The 22,073-nt window shown below is 53.4% G+C and overlaps 1 protein-coding gene across 8 annotated transcripts in view; it reads left to right on the forward strand.

Moving 5' to 3' along the window:
- Nucleotides 1-22,073, forward strand: part of RREB1 (ras responsive element binding protein 1) — a 178,636-nt gene that overhangs the window by 146,177 nt on the left and 10,386 nt on the right. For 7 of the 8 annotated variants that reach the window (XM_046005478.1, XM_046005472.1, XM_046005473.1 and 4 more), the window contains exons 9-11: nucleotides 9,863-10,052; nucleotides 11,066-13,961; nucleotides 21,629-21,793. In XM_046005478.1, coding sequence (XP_045861434.1) covers nucleotides 9,863-10,052; nucleotides 11,066-13,961; nucleotides 21,629-21,793 — 3,251 coding nt within the window. The remainder of the gene's footprint in view (nucleotides 1-9,862; nucleotides 10,053-11,065; nucleotides 13,962-21,628; nucleotides 21,794-22,073) is intronic. The other variant, XM_046005480.1, reaches the window with a different exon arrangement.

Consider the following 22,073-nt stretch of genomic DNA (forward strand, 5'->3'; position numbering starts at 1 on the left):
GGGACACGGTGTGCAGTCTGGTGGATTCCTGGGCGTGGGGAGGGCAAGCTGCCGCCCGCCTCCGGCCAGGGCCCTGTGACAGGGCCCTCACTGTTGCTCCCAGCAACTGGGAGAGATTAGTGCAGCTGTTGGATGTCAATTCTCGGGCTGGGAGGGGAGGGGAGGGTGGGCACCAGGGCAGGAATGTCTGAGCCGGGTGGGGCTCCCAGGAGAGGTTGTTTGCACTTACCCCTTTCTGCTTCTGGAGACCGAGCAGGAGAAACATGAAGCATAAAATCCCTTTAAAAAAGGAATGTCAGTCTCTGGATTAAAACACTGTAATGAGCAAGAAATTCAGTATCTCAAGGAAGTAGCCCGGTGAGTTCAGCTTTCCCGGGAAGGTATCTCCCGGGTTCTGATGACAGGCGCCCGGCCTGCTGGCTGCTCGGGGAGTAGGAGTGTGAGCCACTGTCCGGTGTCCAGCCATTAAGAGTGTGCCGTGGCTTGGAGAAGGAGCTGGGCATCTGCCAGTCATTGTCCTCTGAACAGACGGAGTCGCGGAGTCGGGGTTCTGCCGGCCAGCCCCATCCCAGCTGGCCGGCCCCATCCCAGCCTGCTGCCTAGTGTGTCCCTGGCCCCCAGGCGAGCCGAGGCTGGTTCCCTGGCTGGAAGATGCATCTGTGGACTGTGGTGAGGAGGAAGGGAGCAGTGCAGTCCTCAGATGGGTATCCTGTTCCAGGGAAACTGAGGCGTCCCATTCAGGGGCTTCTCCCAAGTACTTTGTATTTGACAAGAGAACATGAAAGCAGTCTGCCCTCGAGTCCTCCTTGTCACAAACAGCCCCTTTCATCTAGCTTTGCTTCTGTAAAGGTTGGGAAGCTGAAGGACTGTTTAAATTTGGTTTGAGTCCTGCCCACCGCATTTTGTAATCCAGCTATGAACGCTGGATAGTTAGAAGCTTGTAGGGGCTGGACAGCATTTAAATAGTAGAACCACACATCTTTTCTTAGATGCTTGGGGAAATGGCAGGGTCTAAAGAAATGTTTCCTAATGTTTGAAATTCGCCAAAGCAGGCTTTCAAAAATTAAGTATGTTTAGCATAGGGAAGTATATATAATTTATATAAAAACCATTTTTTGATGGAGGTCCCCTGCCCCTTAATTGCCATCCTGGTAGATATGACATGGCCATAAAGGTGAGGCACCTGACGGGAAGGTGCAGGTTATCTCTTTGGTCTGCTCTTAAGCTTTTCCGTGGACATCCGAGTTTTCTTCTTGTTCTGGAGCGCCGAGGTCACCAGATGAGTACAGTAGGACTGTGGCACACACTGGGAGGAGCTCATAATCCCCAAATCTGTTTAGTCACAAGGTTTTCATTTTAAAGCTTTTGGGTGGCCTTGCTTTCCCACTTCGGTAAAGCCCATTGCTGGTAACTTTGCCTTCAGGTTTCCCTGGGCTTGACTCTCCGTCTTGGATGTGTTTGCAGGCTTCCTTCCCATTGTAGATCCTCTGGGAAGGCTGTCTGGGAAACCCACTCCTGTCGCTGGGGACACTTGCCTCATTGCAGGGCTGGTGTCCTGAAGGGTGACAGCGGTTCCTGATAGGGTTAACTGTTCGCTCTCCTTTGAGCCTTCAGAAGTGCTGGCTTTGTGCCAGGCTTCCTTGGACCCTCACCCCCGTACCCTCTACGTGCCCCAATGGGAAGAGCATGTTCATCCCAGTGCACGTCTCTGCCCCAGCGCAGGGTTCTGTAGTTCTCTTGGAAGAAATCAGTGAGAAGGCAGGATGTGAAGGATGCAGCAGCTTCTCACAAGGGCACCGGTTATAAAAGAACGGATACCCGGTGCCTGGTCCCATTGTCACAGGTGCGCTGTGGGACGCGTGCATCCGCCCTCGATTTGCGACTTGAAAATTTTAACTTTTGTCTTTTGAAGACTAGTGGTGGATCTGGATATGCGTAGGGACATCGTTCATTGTCACTCAAGTCCTTTGAGAACTGAAAGGACAGAGCCCTCAGCTAAGAAAGGAGAGGAGCTCCTTGACGGGCTGGAGCTGGCTTCTTCCCGCCCTGGAGCTGGCTTCTTCCCGCCCTTGCCCTTGTCCTTGTCCGTGGGCCTGTGACAGCCGGTGGCAGAGGCTGAGCCGCGGCCGGCGGGGTCGGATCTCTCTGTGGCTTCAGCACCAGCGTAGGTCCCCGTGCCTGTGAGAATTAGGCTTCTCTTCCAGGCCAGCCCACGTCAAATCTGGGGCCCATCTGCTGTGTGATTTTGTTTAATTTCTGCAGAAGGGACAGCAAGGACCGTGGATAAAGTATATATATTGGTTGTGGTGGTGTGTCCCTCCAGCCCCAGGGGCCGCAGTGGAAACTTGGCTCATCCCCCCTGCATGCTGCTGGGAGGCATTTCCCTCCCCTGACACCCCCACCCCAGGCCTCTCCTATCTGCGCTTCACACCTACCCATACCCTTTCGGTGACACTGCAGGCCGTGCTAAGCCAGGCGCGGGTGGGGGGCAGATAAGCTGCAGGCAGTTGCTTCGCCCCTTGGCTATTAGGACAGCCCTGACTACATGCCCCAAGACCATCCCTCCTGCCTTCCCACCCACCCCTAACCCAACTGCAGGGCCCCGGGACCCGTAACAGGAGCTGCTGTGACCAAGCCAGCTCTGTGGGAGGCTGGGATGTCACGTGGCCGGGGTGGGGGGGAGGGGGACACAGTAAGATCTCCAGGACCCTAAATGAAGTTTCCTTTCTGCTAGAAGCATTTCCGAACATGGGCCGGAATTCTGGTGTTTTCTGGGTGAAACAGGCTCTGGCGGACTGTCTCGGGGTCTGGAAACACTGTTTCTGTGAGCAGAATGATTTGGAGCTCATGCATACACAGGTGTGTGCGTACGTTGAGGACAAGCCAGATGCCCCTGGGAGTAGTCATCCCTGTGTTTGATTTGTAACCTCACCTTGTCTTCGGAGAGTTTTTCCCGCTGATGAATTTTTGTTTTCCTTCGAGTGATTTACACCAGTAGGTGATGTAAAAAGAAAAAAAAAAAAGAAAGTTTTGTTCTTTTAGAAGAGATCTGTTGGCATCTGTAAACCCCATGGCTAGCATCACTAGTTAATGCTTTCCCCCAAATGCACTGATCGTAACTGACCGTGAAGTTAGTTCTCCCTATGGGAAAGTTGCCCTCCTCTTGCATTGCCTCCGCATCGGAAAGCAATCTCTTGCGTTTGTAAGATTTCCCTCTGGCACACTCTTAGGTTCGCAGGCAAGATGCAGTCGCCCTCCAGCGCTCCGCGGAGGTCCTGCTCCTTCGGCATGTCCTGCGGTGGTACCGCCCGTGGGGCCCTGGAGCGGCTGGCATCCGGGGCAGGCTGGAGAGATCCCACAAGCCTTGGGGGGGGGGGGGACAGTGGGGCCCACCTGACCCATAGCTGTGGTCTTCATGAAGACTGAGAAGCCCCAGTGAGGTTAGCAAACACCCCCAGGTCAGGGCCCGCAGGGAGCAGTGTCGCCCACAGATGAACAATGATCTCCATTGTCCTTGAAGAGCTCTTTAGAAACAGTTGCAAAGTGTTCTTCCCGGGGCCTTGGGAAGGCTGGTTGAACCGGAGTGTCTCTGGCTGACAAAGCCTGCCCAGCATTTCTGGGTGACGGTTCTCCACACTGGTTTCATTTAAGGTCTGCCAACAGGTGCCGAGCGGAGATGGGAAGCAGCGTTCTTCTGTGGCGTTTCATTTTCTTCCTTGTAACCATCCCTGTGCTGTGCTTCTGGGTTCAAAGCAAGTTTTTATCCTCCCCCACCCCCCCTTGCCACTTTGGAGCAGCTTATGAGATGACATTCTGCAGCTTTTCAGAAGCGAAATAGGAACACATTGATTGAATCCCAGGAATGGAGAGGCGTGAAGTTGTGGCTCTGGGCCTCATTTAGATTTTATTAGGAGGCTCTGAGGGCATGTGCAGGCCAGGATGGCATGCGCTTCTCTTCTGAGCTGTGGCCCCAGAACCAGGGATGGGGGCAGGGGTGTGGGGCGGTACAGGGAAGCAGGTGGCGTGGGACAGAGGGCGACCAGAAAGAACACACATTCCTACTGTGCGTCTCAAGATGAAACAGAAACAGTGGAGACTGTGGTAAAGTTCTTGAATGAAGAGAGATAACACGTCCTTTTGAGATTAAAATTCATTTTCCCTGCATTTTCACGTGTTTGCTCTCATGGCCAGGAAATGGGCTATTTCTGATGGTTTTTTTCTGAGCAGTACATGCTCATGGTTAAGTTTGGAGTAGCCTCTTGTAGTTTTCCAAGCATTTTATTCTCCGTCGCTGACCATAACTCTAAAGAATCCCCATGTTACAGATAGTCAGGAGCCCATAAGTTTAAGTTTAAGGTTAAGTTTGGAGTAGCCTCTTGTAGTTTTCCAAGCATTTTATTCTCCGTCGCTGACCATAACTCTAAAGAATCCCCATGTTACAGATAGTCAGGAGCCCAGAGAAGGTTGGGGAAGAGCTCGCCCAGGCCTGGGAGATTTGAGGACAGATTTGAGGACCTGTCACTTAATTCTCACTATATAGTAAGAGGTCATGGAGGGAGCGATTCCTATCTCAGGCCTGTTTGGGAAATTGCCCAGCAGGCAATCAAAATACAGATAAAATAAGTTATCCAAGATCGGCACAACCTCCACTTGCCCTCCCGCCGTCTCTGGTCCCTGAGCCCATCCCACACCGCTCCCCAGCTGCCTTCCAGGGGGCACACACAGCTGTGCCTGGTGCTGGTTGATGCAGCCGCGTGTTTACTGAGCACCTACTATGTGTGAAACTCTACTGGGTGCCAGAAACGGGAGGGGTTTGAAGATGAACGAGAGAATGGAGGGGGGTCCCACATGTTAGAGAGAAGTGAAGGAAACTCGGTATCATTGAGAACTCGTGGCTGTGACAGCTGCCGTCAGCTCTCATCGCCCTATCATGAGACGCTCTCCTCCCGCTTAGAACACCGACTTGTGACACCCCTCAGCCCGCGTCGTCCTACAGCCAGCCGGCTGTGCACTAGTGCAGTAGACTCGGGGATGGGGTTCCGAAAGGTCTCTAGGGTCCAAGAGAAAAATAAGAGGAACTTTCCTTTTCAGGACACCGGGGTGGCTCAGTGTGTTAAGCATCTGCCTTTGGCTCAGGTCATGATCTCAGGGTCTGGGGATCGAGCCCCGCGTCGGGCTCTCTGCTCAGCAGGGAGCCTGCTTCTCTCTCTGCCTGCCTTTCCCTCTCCCTGGTTGTGCTCTCTCTGTCTCAAATAAAATCTTAAAAACAAACAAACAGACAAACGCAGTATAAAACTGCAAATGAAAGATGTCCATGCAGTGACCCGGACGTGGATCTGCTCTCAGTGCTGTGAGATTCCAGTGTAAGCCCTCGGGGAGCGAACCTGCGGTCGCTTACTGTTACTCCCAGTCATGCTGTCCCCAGAGATTGCAGCGACACAGAATTAGTGAATAGGAAACCGTCATTCCTAGGGGAAACAGGGTTACTTTCTTGGGAGCCCCTGCTACATTTTCATCACCTAATCAACACAGACTCTGGTTTTACATTTGTTTCTGTTTAAAGAAATCTTAGTTGATAAATGGCACTGACCGGAGAACAGTGAAGTCTCCCCCCCCCCCCCCCCCCCCGCCCATCACTCGCTTAAACAGAGCTCGTGTGACACACGCACTTCCTACCAGCAGCACATCGCAGGTCCTCTCACTCACGTGCGGGAATCCGCACTGTGCTTGGAGCCATCTCAAACCACGAACTCACCAGCAGAAAGCACAGAAGGGCTAGAACCATGGCCCTAAGTAGACTGTAGAAGGGACGCTGGTTTGTAGTAGGGGCTGCGGCGAGACGGCGGGCGGCGTGGCCTCCTTCAGCGGCAGCCTGGAGCGTGCTCGTCGGGCGACGCAGCATTTCCCCGCTTGCTGTGTGTCCTTGGATGCCAGGGAGGGGTACAAGTACATCGTAGCAAGTCTGCAAACGGACAGGTACAGAATCCGCCCGTAATGAGGATAGGCTGTGTATGTTTTAGGGTTAGATAAAATAGTTCACGTCCATGTGGCTTCTTTTTGATGCATGCCCCACCCAGGCCCGTTCCCTGACTTTGATGGTGAGTCCGTCCCCTACGAGGTGCAGTAACCCCTGCTGTCTCACCGGGAAAGCAGAGCAGGGAGCAGGGGCCAGCCCCCTGGTGTGACTGATGGATCACACTCACACTCCTTGACTCGTACTAGCGCTGTCCGTGCTCGGGGTTGTTAGGATGAATGAGCTCACGTATTTGTCGTGATTCCACGGCATTCGGGACAGGACAGCACCTGGCACCAGTAAAGATGAGTTTCGGACACTCTGCAAGGGATGCATCTGGGTGGCTCAGTCAGTTAAGCGGCTGCCTTTGGCTCAGGCCATGATCCCAGGGTCCTGGGATCGAGCCTCGCATACCCTGCTCAGCAGGGAGCCTGCTTCTCCGTCTTCCTCTGCCTGCTGCTCTCCCTGCTTGGGCTCACTCTCTGTCAAATAAATAAATGTCCTACACAAAATGTATGTAGTCAGTGCTCGCTATTAATTTGGAAAGAGCAAGTGCAGACCTCAGGGGCAAGGTGCCCACACGGGGCAGCCCTCAGAGCCTGCCCTCGACTGCATCACTTCCTCTGGTTCTCACCTTTCAGAGAAGGCACAGACCAGCTCCTGTTTCCTGCAGCTTCCCAAACCTCACCTTCCTCTGGCCAAGCCAGGACAGAGGAGAAAAGGCAGGGAGAGAGAAAATCGGAACCATCTCCAGTTCACAACAGGCCTCGCCAAATGAGGCCACAGCCTTGACCACCCAGCACACCGAGTGTGGCTCGCTCTGCCTGCCCATTAATCTAGCTGTAGAGCCTTCCTGAGCCCTGGGCCCGGCGCCTCCCTCCGACCCCCGGCCCCGTCTGCCTTTTCCCAGAGGTCTGATTGTCCCATAGGTTTGCTGGGGAAGCAGGCTCCTTCCTTCACCCATGCCAGAGTGAGACTCAGTGTTGAGAGCTTCTCTTCTGGGCTTGTTGTAAACTGGACCCCCGTCCACATCTGCCGCAAGTAGTGCTTTGGGTGTTGTGGAAGCTCCAAAACACAGCCAAGAAGTCAGCCTGCTCTCATTAGCCATTTGTAATTAGAAGTTTCTCTCCCCCCCCCCACCTTTTTAAAAGGTGTTACTCTCTTTTACGTGTATTAGGGTCGTGTTAAACATGTGTGCAGATAGCATGGTGTGATGAACCTTCATTCCCCAGTTCAGGAATAACAGCCCATCGTGATTTGTCTCTTCCCCATCCCCGACAGCTTCAGCACGAGCCCCAGGCCTCACATTTCACTTACTAGTATCTCATCACGTATCTGTAATGGAAAGGGATTTAAAACACACACACAACCAAAATATTACAACTTTAAAAGTAACAGCGATTTCTTACTATTGCCCATTGTCTGGTCGGCGTCGAATGTCCCCAGTCCAGACGTTTCTCTCCAGGTGGGGGGATGGCTTCCAGCTGACCGCTGGGGTGATGACAACGAGGAGTGTGCAGTTGAACTTGGAGTCTGGGGGGACTGAAGTCCCTGTGGTGGGAGAGAGCAGCGTCGTTTCCACGGCAGCAAGACAGGACAGAGCTGCCGCGGGACCTCGGGGTCACAGCCCCTCCACACGGGCCACGTGGCCCTTGATGAGACTGTCACCTGGGCAGCTGCGACCAGGCTGCCTCCCTCCTTCACTTCCTTCACGGCCCAGCCCTCTGGGAACTTTGGCCAGGGTTCCCTGTGGTTGAGGGGCCACCCTGAACATGAGCCACGTGCCCATGAGGAATTCCCGGGGATCAGGGCCAGGGAGGGAAGAGGAAGCCGCACCGTGTGGGCCTACAGTGGTGAGAAGTGTCGGTACCTAAAGACAGCCCAGGTTCTCTGTGGCCCTGCTTTCCCTGGAGCCTTCATCACACCAGGTTCCCACGAGCCACTCAAAACACAAAAGTCATCCTGAAAGAACCTGGGATTCTAAGTTTAATGGAATGATGACAGGAATCTGATGGTGAGATGCGGCCAGGGTGGCCCCGGAGATGGGAGAGGCGGACACACAATAGGACCTCGCTTGTCGTGGCCGGCCACAGCATGATAAGGACAGCGGACTCGCACATACTTGGCACCTCTTTCTTTCAGCACGAGAGGAAAGGAGCTCAGCTGCTTCCCAGGTGATTTACTGTCTCTTTATTAACAGAGAAGAATTTCAGAGCAAAGGAAGTTCCTGCGAAGGTCTGTGTGGTGTAAACTCGGGCGGGTCGCTGTACCCCTCGATGTCGCATGTCCGTTCCTGTGGAGCACTAACAGCACCTGCTTTAGGGGCTTTGTGAGAGACAAATGCGTGTGTACACGCAAATACTTGGAAAGGTGCTAAGCCCACAGCCCTGTCCACCAGAACTTTCTGCGGTCATAGAAACACACAAGTGTGTTAGGTCAGCGCTACCTGAGGCCACTGTTGAAGTGAGAGTAATGTGACTGAGGAAATTTTAATTAATTTAAATAGTAACGTGTGGTTGGGGTGGCTGCTGTATTCGGTACCAGTCTAGGGGTTGTTGATGAAACCGTAATGATCGGATTGTTGTCAGGATGGTTCTCAGTGAAGACTCAGCTGGTGACATTGGTGTGGAGGGTGGAGGAAGCGCCATAAAATGCATCCGGGGCCACCTGGCTGGCTCAGTCAGTTCAGCATGAGACTCTCAGTTTCCGCTCAGGTCTTGATCTCAGGATTGTGAGATCAAGCCCTGCATCAGGCCCCATGCTGGGCGTGGAACCTGCTTAAGATTTCTCTCATTCGGGGCATCTGAGTGGCTTAGTGGGTTGGGCCTCTGCCTTCAGCTCAGGTCATGATCTCGAGATCCTGGGATCAAGCCCCACATCGGGCTCTCTGCTTAGCAGGGAGCCTGCTTCCCCCTCTGTCTCTGCCTGCCTCTCTGCCTGCTTGTGGTCTCTGTCTGTCAAATAAATAAAATTAAAAAAAAAAAAAAAAAGATGTTCTCTTTTCCTTCTCTCTCTGCCCTCCCCACTTCCCTCTGTCTCTCTCCCTGTCCCCCCCCTTCCCCTCTAAAAAAATAAAAGTCAACAATAGTAATAAAGTACGTTTGTTTCACATCTGTGTGGCCCAGGAACTTAAGGTGCAGGTCATCTCTGAGGTGGACGGTGCTGACCTTTAGATGGACTGCATCCGTGGGAGTCTTTCAAGGAAAGGGCGACAGCGTCATCATCACAGGTGTGGGCGGGAGGAGGAACGAGGTTCACATTTTATCTTTGCTCCATACTTGGCTGTGTGACCTCGGCCACCTTGTGTAAGGTTTTTAAGAACCTCGGTGTTATCACTGAAACAATGAAAGTCAGGATACCCACCCCCGTACCAGGGGCGTGCTCCCTGCCCCTGCAGGATGCCTGGCTCCTAGTCTAGGAGCCACGATTGTCTTTCAGATAACGTTGGTAATAATATCAGAATTGAATACGTAGTCACTGTTGCATGCTGTTAATTCACTTGGAAAATTTGATTACCATTTCATCCCCATCAGAAATAGGGGTGTTCTAGATTCTATGCAAATGTATGCTATTTGACTCTTAAACATTTATGATCATTAGAATCCATTGAGTCGAGGGAGAGAGCAAAGCCTTTCAAATGATCACTTTGTCTGCAGAAATTGGTAAAATACCAGTTTTTTAGAGGAAGCGTTTTCTTGGTCCTAACCACGAACAGAGTAGCTCCTTGACGTCGTATTATTTTTACTCCTGTTGAAATGAAGCAACAAAAAAAATGCCATAATACACTACTGGGCAAGTGGAGAGTCGGACTTGGCTGCTCCCTCATATCCTGTCCCTCTTTTCTGCCAGATGTGACATTTGCTGCGTTACCTTTCGAACACACCGAGGATTGCTGCGCCACAACGCACTTGTCCACAAACAGCTTCCCAGGGACGCGATGGGAAGGCCTTTCATTCAGAACAACCCTTCCATTCCTGCTGGCTTCCATGACTTAGGATTCACTGACTTCTCCTGTCGGAAGTTTCCCCGAATTTCTCAGGTATTTTGCTCGACCTGTGGACCCAGCAGCCACCTCCAGGGGCCTGTCGTTGGACTAGCCACCCCCCCACCCCAGGCTGTCCTTCCTTAAAACGTTGTCAGTTGGGTTTTGTCTCTTTTCCTTTTTTTATCACAACCTTTTTCTTGAAATTCAGCTTCATCCTTTCAGTCTGCAGTGGGTGGGTCATTGAGCTGAGAGGGAGAGGTGGACTTTTATTTTGCGTTGAGTTTCTTATTAATTTGTATGTGTCTGGCTCACCTGTGCTTTTTGCCCATTCCTGGGGCGTTTTGATTTAAAGTTGCAAATTGCTCACCACCCCTACCCCAGCCCTATCTGAATTGAATTTGTATTTTTTTTAATATTTCTTTAATACCCATATTGCAGGTATTTCCACTGTCGTGGTTTCTATGAAAAATGTTTTGGATCATTAGTCACCTGAACCATACTTGTTCTCTGCCTATAAAACACTGCTGAAACTACTTTGAAACTGTTTTTAAAATAATTGAGGTAGAGAATATCAACAGGGCAACTCTTGAGGCACAGAAGTCTCAAGTTCAGTGAATTATTTCCTGTGTGTGCACCCTACATGTATGCACTCCCATAACCCTCCCCCAGGTGGCGCTGCCTCACGCCCCTTCCCCGGCAGTGCCCTTTCTCCCAGTCAGGAAGGTAGCCAGTTCTCCACTGGTGGTAGGAAGTCCCCAGCCCATCCGTTTTCCAGGACACCGTGTTTAAGAAGAGGGTTAATCCCATCTTTGTGATGTTACTACTTAACCATATTTCATTGCTTCTCTGAGATACCCTAGAGACTGATGTCATTCATCAAGCAAAATGATGCTTTAGGTGCTTTGGGGTGTTCCTGACTCAGTCCGGAGCAGGCATTAGCAAGCAGGGGGAGCCCAGGGCTGGGGCCTGGGGCAGCTTATCCAACAGATACCTCCTGCATCTCAGGGTGGTGATTACATTTAAATCCTCTTTATTCCCTTGCTGTTGCCGACCCGGCTTCCACGCAGGCCTGGTGTGAGACAAACCTACGAAGGTGCATCAGCGAGCAGCATCGTTTCGTCTGCGATACCTGTGACAAGGCGTTCCCCATGCGCTCCTCGCTTGCCCTGCACAGGCAGACCCACCTCACCGCGGACCAGGGACGGGAAAGGCTGCAGGCCAGGACCCTGCCCGGTGACGCCCCGGACCAGAAGGTCTTCCTGGCCTTCCTGGGCCTGCAGCACACCAAAGACGTCAGGCCTGCCCCCGCTGAGGAGCCCTTGCCGGATGACAACCAAGCAATACAGCTCCAGACACTCAAATGTCAGCTACCTCAGGACCCTGGCTGCACCAGCATGCTGAGTCTGTCTCCTTTTGAAGCTGCTTCCCTGGGCGGCTCTCTCACGGTCCTCCCGGCTACCAAGGAGAACATGAAGCACCTGTCCCTGCAGCCCTTCCAGAAGGGCTTCATCATCCAGCCTGACAGCAGCATCGTGGTCAAGCCCATCTCTGGCGAGTCCGCCATCGAGCTGGCCGACATCCAGCAGATTCTGAAGATGGCGGCCTCCGCTCCCCCGCAGATCAGTCTTCCGCCCCTGTCCAAGGCTCCCGCCGCCCCTCTGCAGGCCATCTTCAAACACATGCCCCCTCTGAAGCCAAAGCCCCTGGTCACCCCGCGGACGGTGGTGGCCACGTCCACGCCTCCGCCTCTCCTCAATGCCCAGCAGGCCTCCCCGGGCTGCATCAGCCCCAGCCTCCCCCCGCCACCCCTGAAGCTCCTCAAAAGCCCCCTGGAGGCAGCATCCAGTGCGCACCTGCTGCCGGCCCAGGCCGGAGCCCAGCCAGACACCGCCACGCAGCTCTTCCTGCAGCAGCCGCGGGCGGACCTGCCAGGCCAGGCTGAGATGAAGACGCAGCTGGAACAAGACAGCATCATCGAGGCCCTGCTGCCCCTGAGCATGGAGGCCAAGATCAAGCAGGAGATAACGGAGGGGGACCTCAAGGCCATCATGACGGGGCCCGGTGGCAAGAAGACGCCAGCCATGCGCAAGGTGCTCTACCCCTGCCGCTTCTGCAACCAGGTGTTCGCCTTCTCCGGCGTGCTGCGCGCGCACGTGCGCTCCCACCTGGGCATCTCGCCGTACCAGTGCAACATCTGCGACTACATCGCCGCCGACAAGGCCGCACTCATCCGCCACCTGCGCACGCACAGCGGCGAGCGGCCCTACATCTGCAAGATCTGCCACTACCCCTTCACCGTCAAGGCCAACTGCGAGCGGCACCTGCGCAAGAAGCACCTCAAGGCCACGCGCAAGGACATCGAGAAGAACATCGAGTACGTGACCAGCAGCGCCGCGGAGATGGTGGACGCCTTCTGCGCCCCGGACACGGTGTGCCGGCTGTGCGGTGAGGACCTGAAGCACTACCGCGCGCTGCGGATCCACATGCGCACGCACTGCGGCCGCGGCCTGGGCGGCTGCCCCAAAGGCCGCAAGCCCTTCGAGTGCAAGGAGTGCAGCGCCGCCTTCTCGGCCAAGCGCAACTGCGTCCACCACATCCTGAAGCAGCACCTGCACGTGCCTGAGCACGACATCGAGAGCTACGTCCTGGCGGCCGACGGCTTGAGCCATGCTGACGCGGCCGCGGAGGCCGCAGGGAGGATGGAGGATGGTGGCGGGACCTTCGGCGACCGCAAGCCCCTGGCTGCCTTCCTGGAGCCGCAGAACGGCTTTCTTCACGGGACACCGCAGCCGCTGCCACCGCACGTCTCCGTCAAGCTGGAACCCACAGGCAACTTCCCCGTGGACTTCAACGAGCCCCTGGACTTTTCCCAGAAGGGCCTGGCCCTGGTCCAGGTGAAGCAGGAGAACGTCGCTGGCTTCCTGAGCCCCTCCTCCTCGGCGCCCTATGACTGCTCCCTGGAGCCCATCGACCTGTCCATCCCCAAGAACTTCAGGAAGGGAGACAAGGATGCCACTGCTCCCGGGGAAGCCAAGAAGCCGGAGCAGGAACCAGGGAACAGCGAGCAGCCCACTCCCTGTCCTCCACCGTGCCCTACCCTGCCAGTGACCTTGGGGCCCAGCGGAATCCTGGAAAAGCCTGGGGCCTCTGCAGCCAACATTCTGGAAGCCCACGCTCAACCCTTGCAGGGCTCTGTTCAGCTTGCTGTCCCCATCTACTCCTCCGCTCTGGTCAACAGCCCCCCCATCTTGGGCAGTTCCACGCTCATCAGCAGCCCCGCACTGCTGCGGCCGCTGCGCCCCAAGCCCCCACTGCTCTTGCCAAAGCCCCCCGTGACAGAAGAGCTGCCCCCGCTGGCCTCCATCGCCCAGATCATCTCATCGGTGTCCTCAGCCCCCACCTTGCTGAAAGCGAAGGTGGCCGACCTGGGGCCCACGAGCACGGGCAGTAACAGCACAGCCCCAGACGGCTTGGGGAGCACTGTCCCCAGAGCCGCCGCTGCCCCCGCCAACACCACCAGCCCAAAAGAATCCAGCGACCCATCCCCTCCTGCCAACAGCCCGGAGGCAGCCTCACCCACTGAGCAGGGGCCAGTGGGCTTGTCCAAGAAGAGGGGTCGGAAAAAGGGCATGAGGAGCCGGCCCCGCTCCAGCAGCGGCGGGATGGACCTGGACTCCAGCGGGGAATTTGCCAGCATCGAGAAGATGCTGGCCACGACGGACACCAATAAGTTCAGTCCGTTCCTACAGACCGCAGAGGACGATGCTCAGGATGAAGTGGCCGGAGCCCCCGCGGACCCCCACGGGCCCAGTGACGAGGAGCAGGGCAGCCCTCCCGAAGACAAGCTGCTGAGGGCCAAGCGGAACTCCTACGCCAACTGCCTGCAGAAGATCAACTGTCCCCACTGCCCCCGGGTCTTCCCCTGGGCCAGCTCCCTCCAGAGGCACATGCTCACGCACACTGGTAAGAGGGCCCGCCAGGCCAGGAGCACTACTGCCCGGAGGGGAGACTGTGGCCTGGCTGGCCGGGGAGAGAGGGCAAGGGAGGGGGCCAGGCTCGGAAGCGTGGGACCCTTGCCCCACCACCCCATTTCTAGCTTCTCCCTCAGTCTCGGCAGCAGGGGGCTTGCCCGGTGGTACTGAGGGTTCTTCCCTTTGTGCCCTTGTCACCAGAATCACCTGTCCCCACTGTCTCAGCCCCCAAAGGGCTGCTGGTGAAGGCAGGCATTGCACGTCGATGTTTGGGGATGAAAATGGTCCTGGGCCCATTGGATCACTGATGTTCACCTGCCTCTTCCCTTAAAGCAGGGTGTAGCAAGATTACCCAGTGACCCACAGGAGCCAGTGAGGGAAAAGTAGAAGTTGGTATTAAGGGATTGGCCACGGTGGCCTCGCGGCTTGCGCGGCAAAAACTGCCTCCCCAGTTCTGCAGGGCAGCTTTGAACTCTGAACGTTCTGTGAAGTTCGTTTGACTCCATATATTCTTAAAGGGAATACTGTAAGTTTCACAGTTCTCTTTCATTTCACTAAGGCAATCCCGCCTTCCCAATTATGGGAAAAATTGGTGACAAATAGTGGTAGAATTTTTTTTTAATTTTATTTATACTAAAATCATCAGCTGTTCTTGGAGAAACCCCAGTGTTCAGACGTAAATTGTGAAAGGATTGCCGGAAGTATTTTTCAAGTGTTAATTTCTATATGTTGATTTTTTAAGAGAGGTTGAAAAAGAAACATTTTAAGTAATACTTAAAATGTACTATTCCAGATACTTGGAATAGTCACATGACCATACACTCTCCTCTTAATTCTGATTTACTGAATATTTATACAGGGTTTGTATCCTTGAACTGAAGGTAAATTGGGTGAAGTCCTTAGTCTTTTGGAGATTACCACGTGAATACTAATGTGTAGTATTTCTCCAAGAGAAATTGTATGATACAGGTTCGCCAGATAAAATACTGGATGCCAGTTAACTTTAAATTTCAGATAAAAAGCAAATAATTTTTAGGGTAGGTATTTTTCCCTGCAGTATTGGGGATAGACTAAATACTGAATTGTCATTTATCTGAAATTGAGTCTAGAGTGTTTTTAGTTGCTAAATCTGGCAACCATAGTCAGTTACAAGGCAGACCTAGTCAGTTACAAGGGTTACAAGGCAGATACTGGCAATGAGGTGTGAGCCACGCTCAGTACCAAGTGCAAAGGCTTCATTCAGAAGGGGGGGTGATCATCTCAGAAGCTTCCAAGAAGCCCATAGAAGGCTGTTTCTACTAATGAGGGAGGGAGGTCGCGGAGCAGTCCCTGAGAAACAGGGAGGGGAGAGCAAGTGGAGGCGGGGGTCTCTCTGGTCTGGTGGGGCCTCGAGTCCAGGACTCTGGTGGCAGCAAGCCAGAAGTGCCTGTCCACAAAAGACTCCACTCTTGAACGGAATTTCTAGATTTGGGAAGTATATGCTGCACTTTCAGACTGTCCTTTTCATTTGAAACCCTGTAAGCCTGACAAAGTCAAGTCACGGTTCTCCAAAGGAAGCGGTTCAGAAAAGAAAATGCGTGGTAAACAGGCAGTGCCCCAGACCAGGCTCTTGCTACCCTTTCTCGGGGGGCCTTGTTTGTCACCTGTAGAGCCTTTGGAGAAGTGAGTAATCGTGTTACCAATTTTCAGAAAGCAGATGGCTCAGTCTGATGGGGCATTTGGCTCTTGCCATGCCCAACCCCCTGCATGCACGCCCTCCCGGCAGCTGGGAGTCCCATGCTTAGCAGAAAGCATGCACATTGTCCGTGGGTGAGGCGTCTACTCCTGGACTTTGTCCTCCCAGCAAACCACCAGTCTCCCTAGGAGGACCGGAGCACCTGGCATTTCCTTCCCAGAGTTGTGTCCACGTCTTGCATGTGTCTGCTGGAAGTTCCCACTTGTGAATGCAGTCATTTCAGTCGCCTGAATGCGTTTAAAGTCTCGTAGCTTCTGAAAGCAGGCAAGGAACGTGGGAGGTTTGTTGAAGATGGAGTAGGTTGGGGTAGGCGTAAATGTCAGCGCGTTCTGCCACTTCTCCCCTAAGCAGTTCCTGGGCCCTTGGTGGCAGGCCCGTCCGTGACCCCCCGTCCAACCTGTTCTCATTCCCATGTCCTCCTGCTGCGGGTTTCTGGCTTTGACTTGAGGGGAGCACTCAGGGTTGGTAGAGACCTTCCAGAGCTAGTCTTCATGACTGTCCCATGAGGGCGATGTTGTCCACGTCTTGAAGCAAGGAGATGAAGGCTGAGTGACACTGAGTAACAGCCTGTAGTCCTGTGCTGGGTCACGAGTTGGTTGAGCCCGAGTTCAAAGCCAGGGTCATGTTTCCTGCAGCTGCCCCACGGTCGGGGTGCGTGGCTGCTGCTTCTCTGCTAGCGGGTGCAAAGGGCGTGTGTCTCCTGCTCTTGCAACCTGTCCTGACATGGCCTGATGCAGAAGGCTGGCTGGGGGTTGGAGAGGAGATGAACACGGATACAGCCCCAAATCCTAGCAGTCAGCCCTAATCGTGGCCTCGGGATGGTGCTAGCCGCACGCATAGATGCTGTCTCAGCTGGCGCCCCCTGGGCTTCGTGAACTGCCTTTGCTGTCCTCCTGCTTCGGCTTCCAGGGACAGCCTCAGCATCACCTCCATTAAAGAATCTCATAGAGCGCTTGGACGTGCCTGGTGCTGTGTTAGAACTTTTCCATCCTCGAGGGTCACAGCTGGCCGCGCCTGGGAACCATCTGACCCACCCGCGCGTCCCACAGACTGGTGTTTTCCTGGTAGAGGCTCTGCTGTTGAAGAATCCCCTAGCTGTGCTTGGTTCCCTGGTTGGCTGGGACGCGTTCCTTCCAGAAACCTTGGAATAAGCCCGGAGGCCCATGTGTTATGCGCCTGGGAGTTAAACAAGCTTCTGAAACAGCCCTGTAAACAAAAAGCATTTTACAGGGAAAAGGCCTTCTTTTTTTTTTTTTTTTTTCAAAAGTAAGTACTACTGTTATTTCAGGGACGCTTTAAATCCATAGCTTTTTTTTTTTTTTTTGCATTTTTTTTTTGTTTTGTTTATTTACAGCATAACAGTGTTCATTGTTTTGGCATCACACCCAGTGCTCCATGCAGTACGTGCCCTCCCTATTACCCACCACCTGGTTCCTCAACCTCCCACCCCCCCCCACCCCCGCCCCTTCAAAACCCTCTGGTTGTTTTTCAGAGTCCATAGTCTCTCATGGTTCATCTCCCCTTCCAGTTTCCCTCAACTCCCTCTCCTCTCCATCTCCCCATGTCCTCCATGTTCTTTGTTATGCTCCACAAATAAGTGAGACCATATGATACTTGACTCTCTCTGCTTGACTTATTTCGCTCAGCATAATTTCTTCCAGTCCCGTCCATGTTGCTACAAAAGTTGGGTATTCGTCCTTTCTGATGGAGGCATAATACTCCATTGTGTATATGGACCACATCTTCCTTATCCATTCATCCGTTGAAGGGCATCTTGGTTCTTTCCACAGTTTGGCGACCGTAGCCATTGCTGCAATAAACATTGGGGTACAGATGGCCCTTCTTTTCACTACATCTGTATCTTTGGGGTAAATACCCAGCAGTGCAATTGCAGGGTCATAGGGAAGCTCTATTCTTAATTTCTTGAGGAATCTCCACACTGTTCTCCAAAGTGGCTGCACCAACTTGCATTCCCACCAACAGTGTAAGAGGGTTCCCCTTTCTCCACATCCTCTCCAACACACGTTGTTTCCTGTCTTGCTAATTTTGGCCATTCTAACTGGTGTCAGGTGGTATCTCAATGTTGTTTTAATTTGGATCTCCCTGATGGCTAGTGATGATGAACATTTTTTCATGTGTCTGATAGCCATTTGTATGTCTTCGTTGGAGAAGTGTGTGTTCATATCTTCTGCCCATTTTTTGATATGATTATCTGTTTTGTGTGTGTTGAGTTTGAGAAGTTCTTTATAGATCCTGGATATCAACCTTTTGTCTGTACTGTCATTTGCAAATATCGGGAAAAGGCCTTCTTTTTCTTTTTTTTTTTTTTTCTTCCTTTTTTTTTTTTTTTGGCAGGGGTGGGGATAGTGCTAAAGTTTAGCTGTGTTCCAGCCCGAAGCTTTGAGCAGTGTCTGGGTTTAGATCACTGTTAGGCAAACCGCGTCTGTGTCTCGAGAGTCCACTTCCTCCTGACCTCATAGCGGATGCACAGAAGGATCATAACATCCGTCTGTTGTCTCCTAGATGGGCAGCTCTAGGAGACCAATGGGGTTGCTGCGGCCCAGGGGCCCATGGCTCAGGTTCTTGGGATCATGTCTTGGGCAGAAGCCGGCATCTGCCATCCTGTTTCATCGCCCGTGGTGAGCTCCCTCTGCGTGGCTGAGCTCCCTCATTGCGCTCTCCTCCTGGCCTGTGTCCTAGTGAGCAAGGACGCTTCCTGGTTCCTTGGCTCCTCTGCCTGAACAGGGTTGCCCTTGGGGAGAGGACAGTCCCCTGTCCCTCCCTTCCCCCCACCTCGTTTAGGCCCCAGGCCGACAGAATACAGAAAATGCAGTCAACCTGTTTCCGTTCCTCCTCACCTTCTTCCTCCTCTACTCCCTCTTCTAAAGTGAAGGACTCCAGACCCTGGGATGGCTGAGCCTCCCAGCTCTCCCGCCCCCAGCTCTGACATCTTAGGATCCTCCCGCTTGGTTTTAGTGCCTCTTCTCTGCTAGCCTGTGGTCCTCTGCACCTGTCCTGCCCCCCACCCCGTGGCACATAGGCAGCCGGCGTCCAAGTGTGCAGACCTCCATGTGGAAAGTGTTCTGGATGCCAGTGCTCTTTGGCTACTTGCAACTTTCTGGAGGGACAGCCTTCGCCATCTTCGGCCAGCCAGCGAGCAAGAAGCTGTCCCCACGAGGGTAGAAGGCCACGGAAAGATGTTTGCGGGTGGGAAGCCGAGTGGTCACCCTTACTCTCGCTGTTCGTTCTGCTCCCGGTGGCCCCAGTTGCCTGCCAGACAGTATCACATAGTACAGGGTTTGTCTCTCCTCCTGCCTGCTCTCTGGGAGGGGAACTGTCCAGCTGAAGGTTTTCACGGCTCCTGGCGGAGGTGGAGGGGCAGCCGTAGGTCTTTGGTGCAAAGGACACTCCTTATGGCTACGGGTACATTTAGAAATACCCTTGCCAGAGCAGGACCTGTGGCAGTCACCCAAATAAATGAATTGTGTGATACTTTCCATGTAGATTACCAGTCCCCACGTTTTGGGGAAACCTGTCCGATTAAAAAACACTGGAAGGGTCCGTGTTTTCTCTGTGCCCGCACTCCAGAGAGCACACCGCTCTTCAAAATGTGAGACTTATATGTCAGTCATACGTCAGCAAAAAGAAACGAGTGAGTGAATGAGTGCATAAGTCTCAGGCTTTTGCGGTGAGAGGGGAACTCTAAGGAGTTCCTCTTAGTTGTCACTTTGAGAACTCTTCTGACATTATTGGGTCGTGGTCTGAAGTTAGCACAAGAATCTGAATCTTCATTGCGGGGCGTGATCCAGGCTGTCCGAACCCCACTGTACAATCGCAGAGCAAACCATGCAGTGGGAAGGAGCATGGAACCAGTGGTTTTACCTAAAATCAAGAACCCTCCAGTTCCTCAGCATCCCGGCTTCTGACTGGTCTCACTCCCAGCTGGGTCTCCCTCTCAGTCTGGCCTGACTCAGAAGCTATGGTCCTGGATCTTGGACGATAAGGTGTTATTTTTTCATACTTAAAATAAAAACCAAATAATTATGAAAGACTGTGTGTAATTTTTAGTGAAAAGCAAGAATAATTTGAAGTGTACACTGAAGAATTTGAAAAAAAGAAACCCAAAACACAAGCAGTCTTCATCCAAAAGCAGAGACTTTTTTTAAATTTTTTTTTTTAATGTTATTTGTAAGACTTAGCAGAAAACACTCCCTGAGCTTCGTGGAGGGCAACTTGAAAGCAGTCAGTGGGTTCTCCACTTGTTCCTGTAGGTCCCCTGTGGCGTCCTTCAGAGTACAAGTGCCAGGCTTCTGGGTGTCTCCTTCCATGGGCTTTGCTGGTTCCAGGCATCTGTGTTTGTAAAAGGTTCCACTGGTGATTTCGAAGCCTCACCTGAAAGGGTCTTGCCGCTCAGGAGGGGAGGGATGGCCCCACGGCCCCGCCTTTGACGATTCCTGATGCTGGAACTCCGCGGGCCAGTGATGCCGGCGGTGCTGGGCTGCACACCAGCGTGCTCTGTGTGAATGGCGCCCCCTGTAGTTGTGTGATGCACATTGCTCCTTTCTTCCTCCCCCTTGTGCTGATAAGGCCCCAGCCCTGGCCCAGGCAGTCCACTCATGGTGAGTGCCGGGCTGGTCACCTGCACGAGATGGGCACCCGTGAGTCATCCCCCTGCAGCTGAATGGCCCCTGTGATTGGTGTTCCCAGGGGGTTGTGCTGGTTGACTTTGCTGGCAGGTCATGACACGTGTGTTTGCGTGTGGCTGCCTCAAGGTTACGAGGCTCGCAGGCCGGGCTGCAGCTCGCCGCTGTGTTTGTTAGTACACAAAGCCTGTTCCCTGTAAGACCAGAAACTGGGACCTTAGCCCTTGGGGGAAACAGAAGAATCCAGTGATAGGGTAAATGATTTACTGCCGCCTTCTCTCTCCAGAACTTTGACCCACGCGATCCCTTCCCTTGGCCCCGGCCAGCCCTTCACCTCCTCTTTCCCTCCTCGCCCCGGCTTTCCCTGCACCTCGAGCCACACAAACACAGGACCAGCTACAGAGGAGCCGGGTCCGTGTTTTGACGTATTGTCTGTACAGTACGAAAGGAATCCAAATGGAAGGTTAAGACAGGCAGGGCAGAGCTGAGAACCCCTCTCTCAGGAGCTGGCCCATGGTGGAGTGGGGCTGAACCTAGGCCCTGCTCAGCCACGTCTCTGCAGGCAGGTGTGTGGCCCGGAGCACCTCATCTCCTAACACAGACTCGGTCCTGTGTGGGTCACAAGGATCCTTTAATGGAAGGAGCAGGCCTCCTCTGTCTTACCCGCTGGGACTGCAGTGAGCTCGGGGAGAGGTCCCCGTAGAACTGTGTCAGCAGGTCAGACGGGAAAGCACGTTTCCCTGCTTTGGGGCCACTGCAGGCAGGCCACACCCGCCTGGACCAGGGAGAGGGGAACCGCTCCCAGGGACATCCCGGGCTTCCAGACACCAGTTGAATTTCCCAGCGTCAGAAGTGCTTGCCATGCCAGAAATTACCAAGAGGTAGCTTCTCTTGTGACAGATCAGAGGTGTCCTTGCTGTTCTCTCAAATCCCTCTCCTCTCTCTTTTTTGTTTGTTTGTTTTTTTGTTTGTAAGATTTTTAATGGTAATATGGTTGTTTTAAACGTCGGTTTCATTGTTAATGTTTAGCATTTTGAAGATAAAACCTTCCTTCCACTTCATTCAGGATAAGGGAAGATACCACTGAGCTGTTGCTATTACCAGTGGGTTTTTTTTTTCAGTGTGTGTGCGGTGTATGTATGTGTGTGTGTGTTGAAAGGAAGGGGTGGAGTGGGGATGGGGAACAAATGCCAGTTATCCCAGGAGAATGAATGGAAAGCGACTTTTCTTTTTCGTTGCAGTAGAAAGCCAGATAAATATATATTTTTTTTCCTGCTTCAGGTCAGAAACCCTTCCCTTGTCAAAAATGCGATGCCTTCTTTTCTACCAAATCTAACTGTGAACGCCACCAGTTGCGCAAACACGGAGTTACCAACTGTTCCCTGAGAAGAAACGGGCTTATCCCCCAGTCAAAAGAGAGTGATGTTGGACCCCATGATAGCACAGGTAGTGCTTCCGGGTGACGGAGAGGAGACGGACAGAGGAGGGCAGCTCCCGGAGCTCTGGCAGCGTGGGAGCGAGCCCCAGCCGTGCAAGCATGGGGGGCTGCCTTTCCCATTTCTCTGTAGGACTCGGCAGGCGGTCCCCAGCGGTGGGCCCCGCCGAGGACTGGGAGCAGGCAGTAGGCGGGGGTCTGGGGAGACATCGACATGCCCCAGATCGCTTTCCTGAGCTGCTAGGGAAGATCTGTGGCCCTCCCAGCAGACCCCCCCCCACCCCGTTCCTG

Source organism: Meles meles, chromosome 5, assembly GCF_922984935.1.
Source record: "Meles meles chromosome 5, mMelMel3.1 paternal haplotype, whole genome shotgun sequence".
Taxonomy (NCBI): domain Eukaryota; kingdom Metazoa; phylum Chordata; class Mammalia; order Carnivora; family Mustelidae; genus Meles; species Meles meles.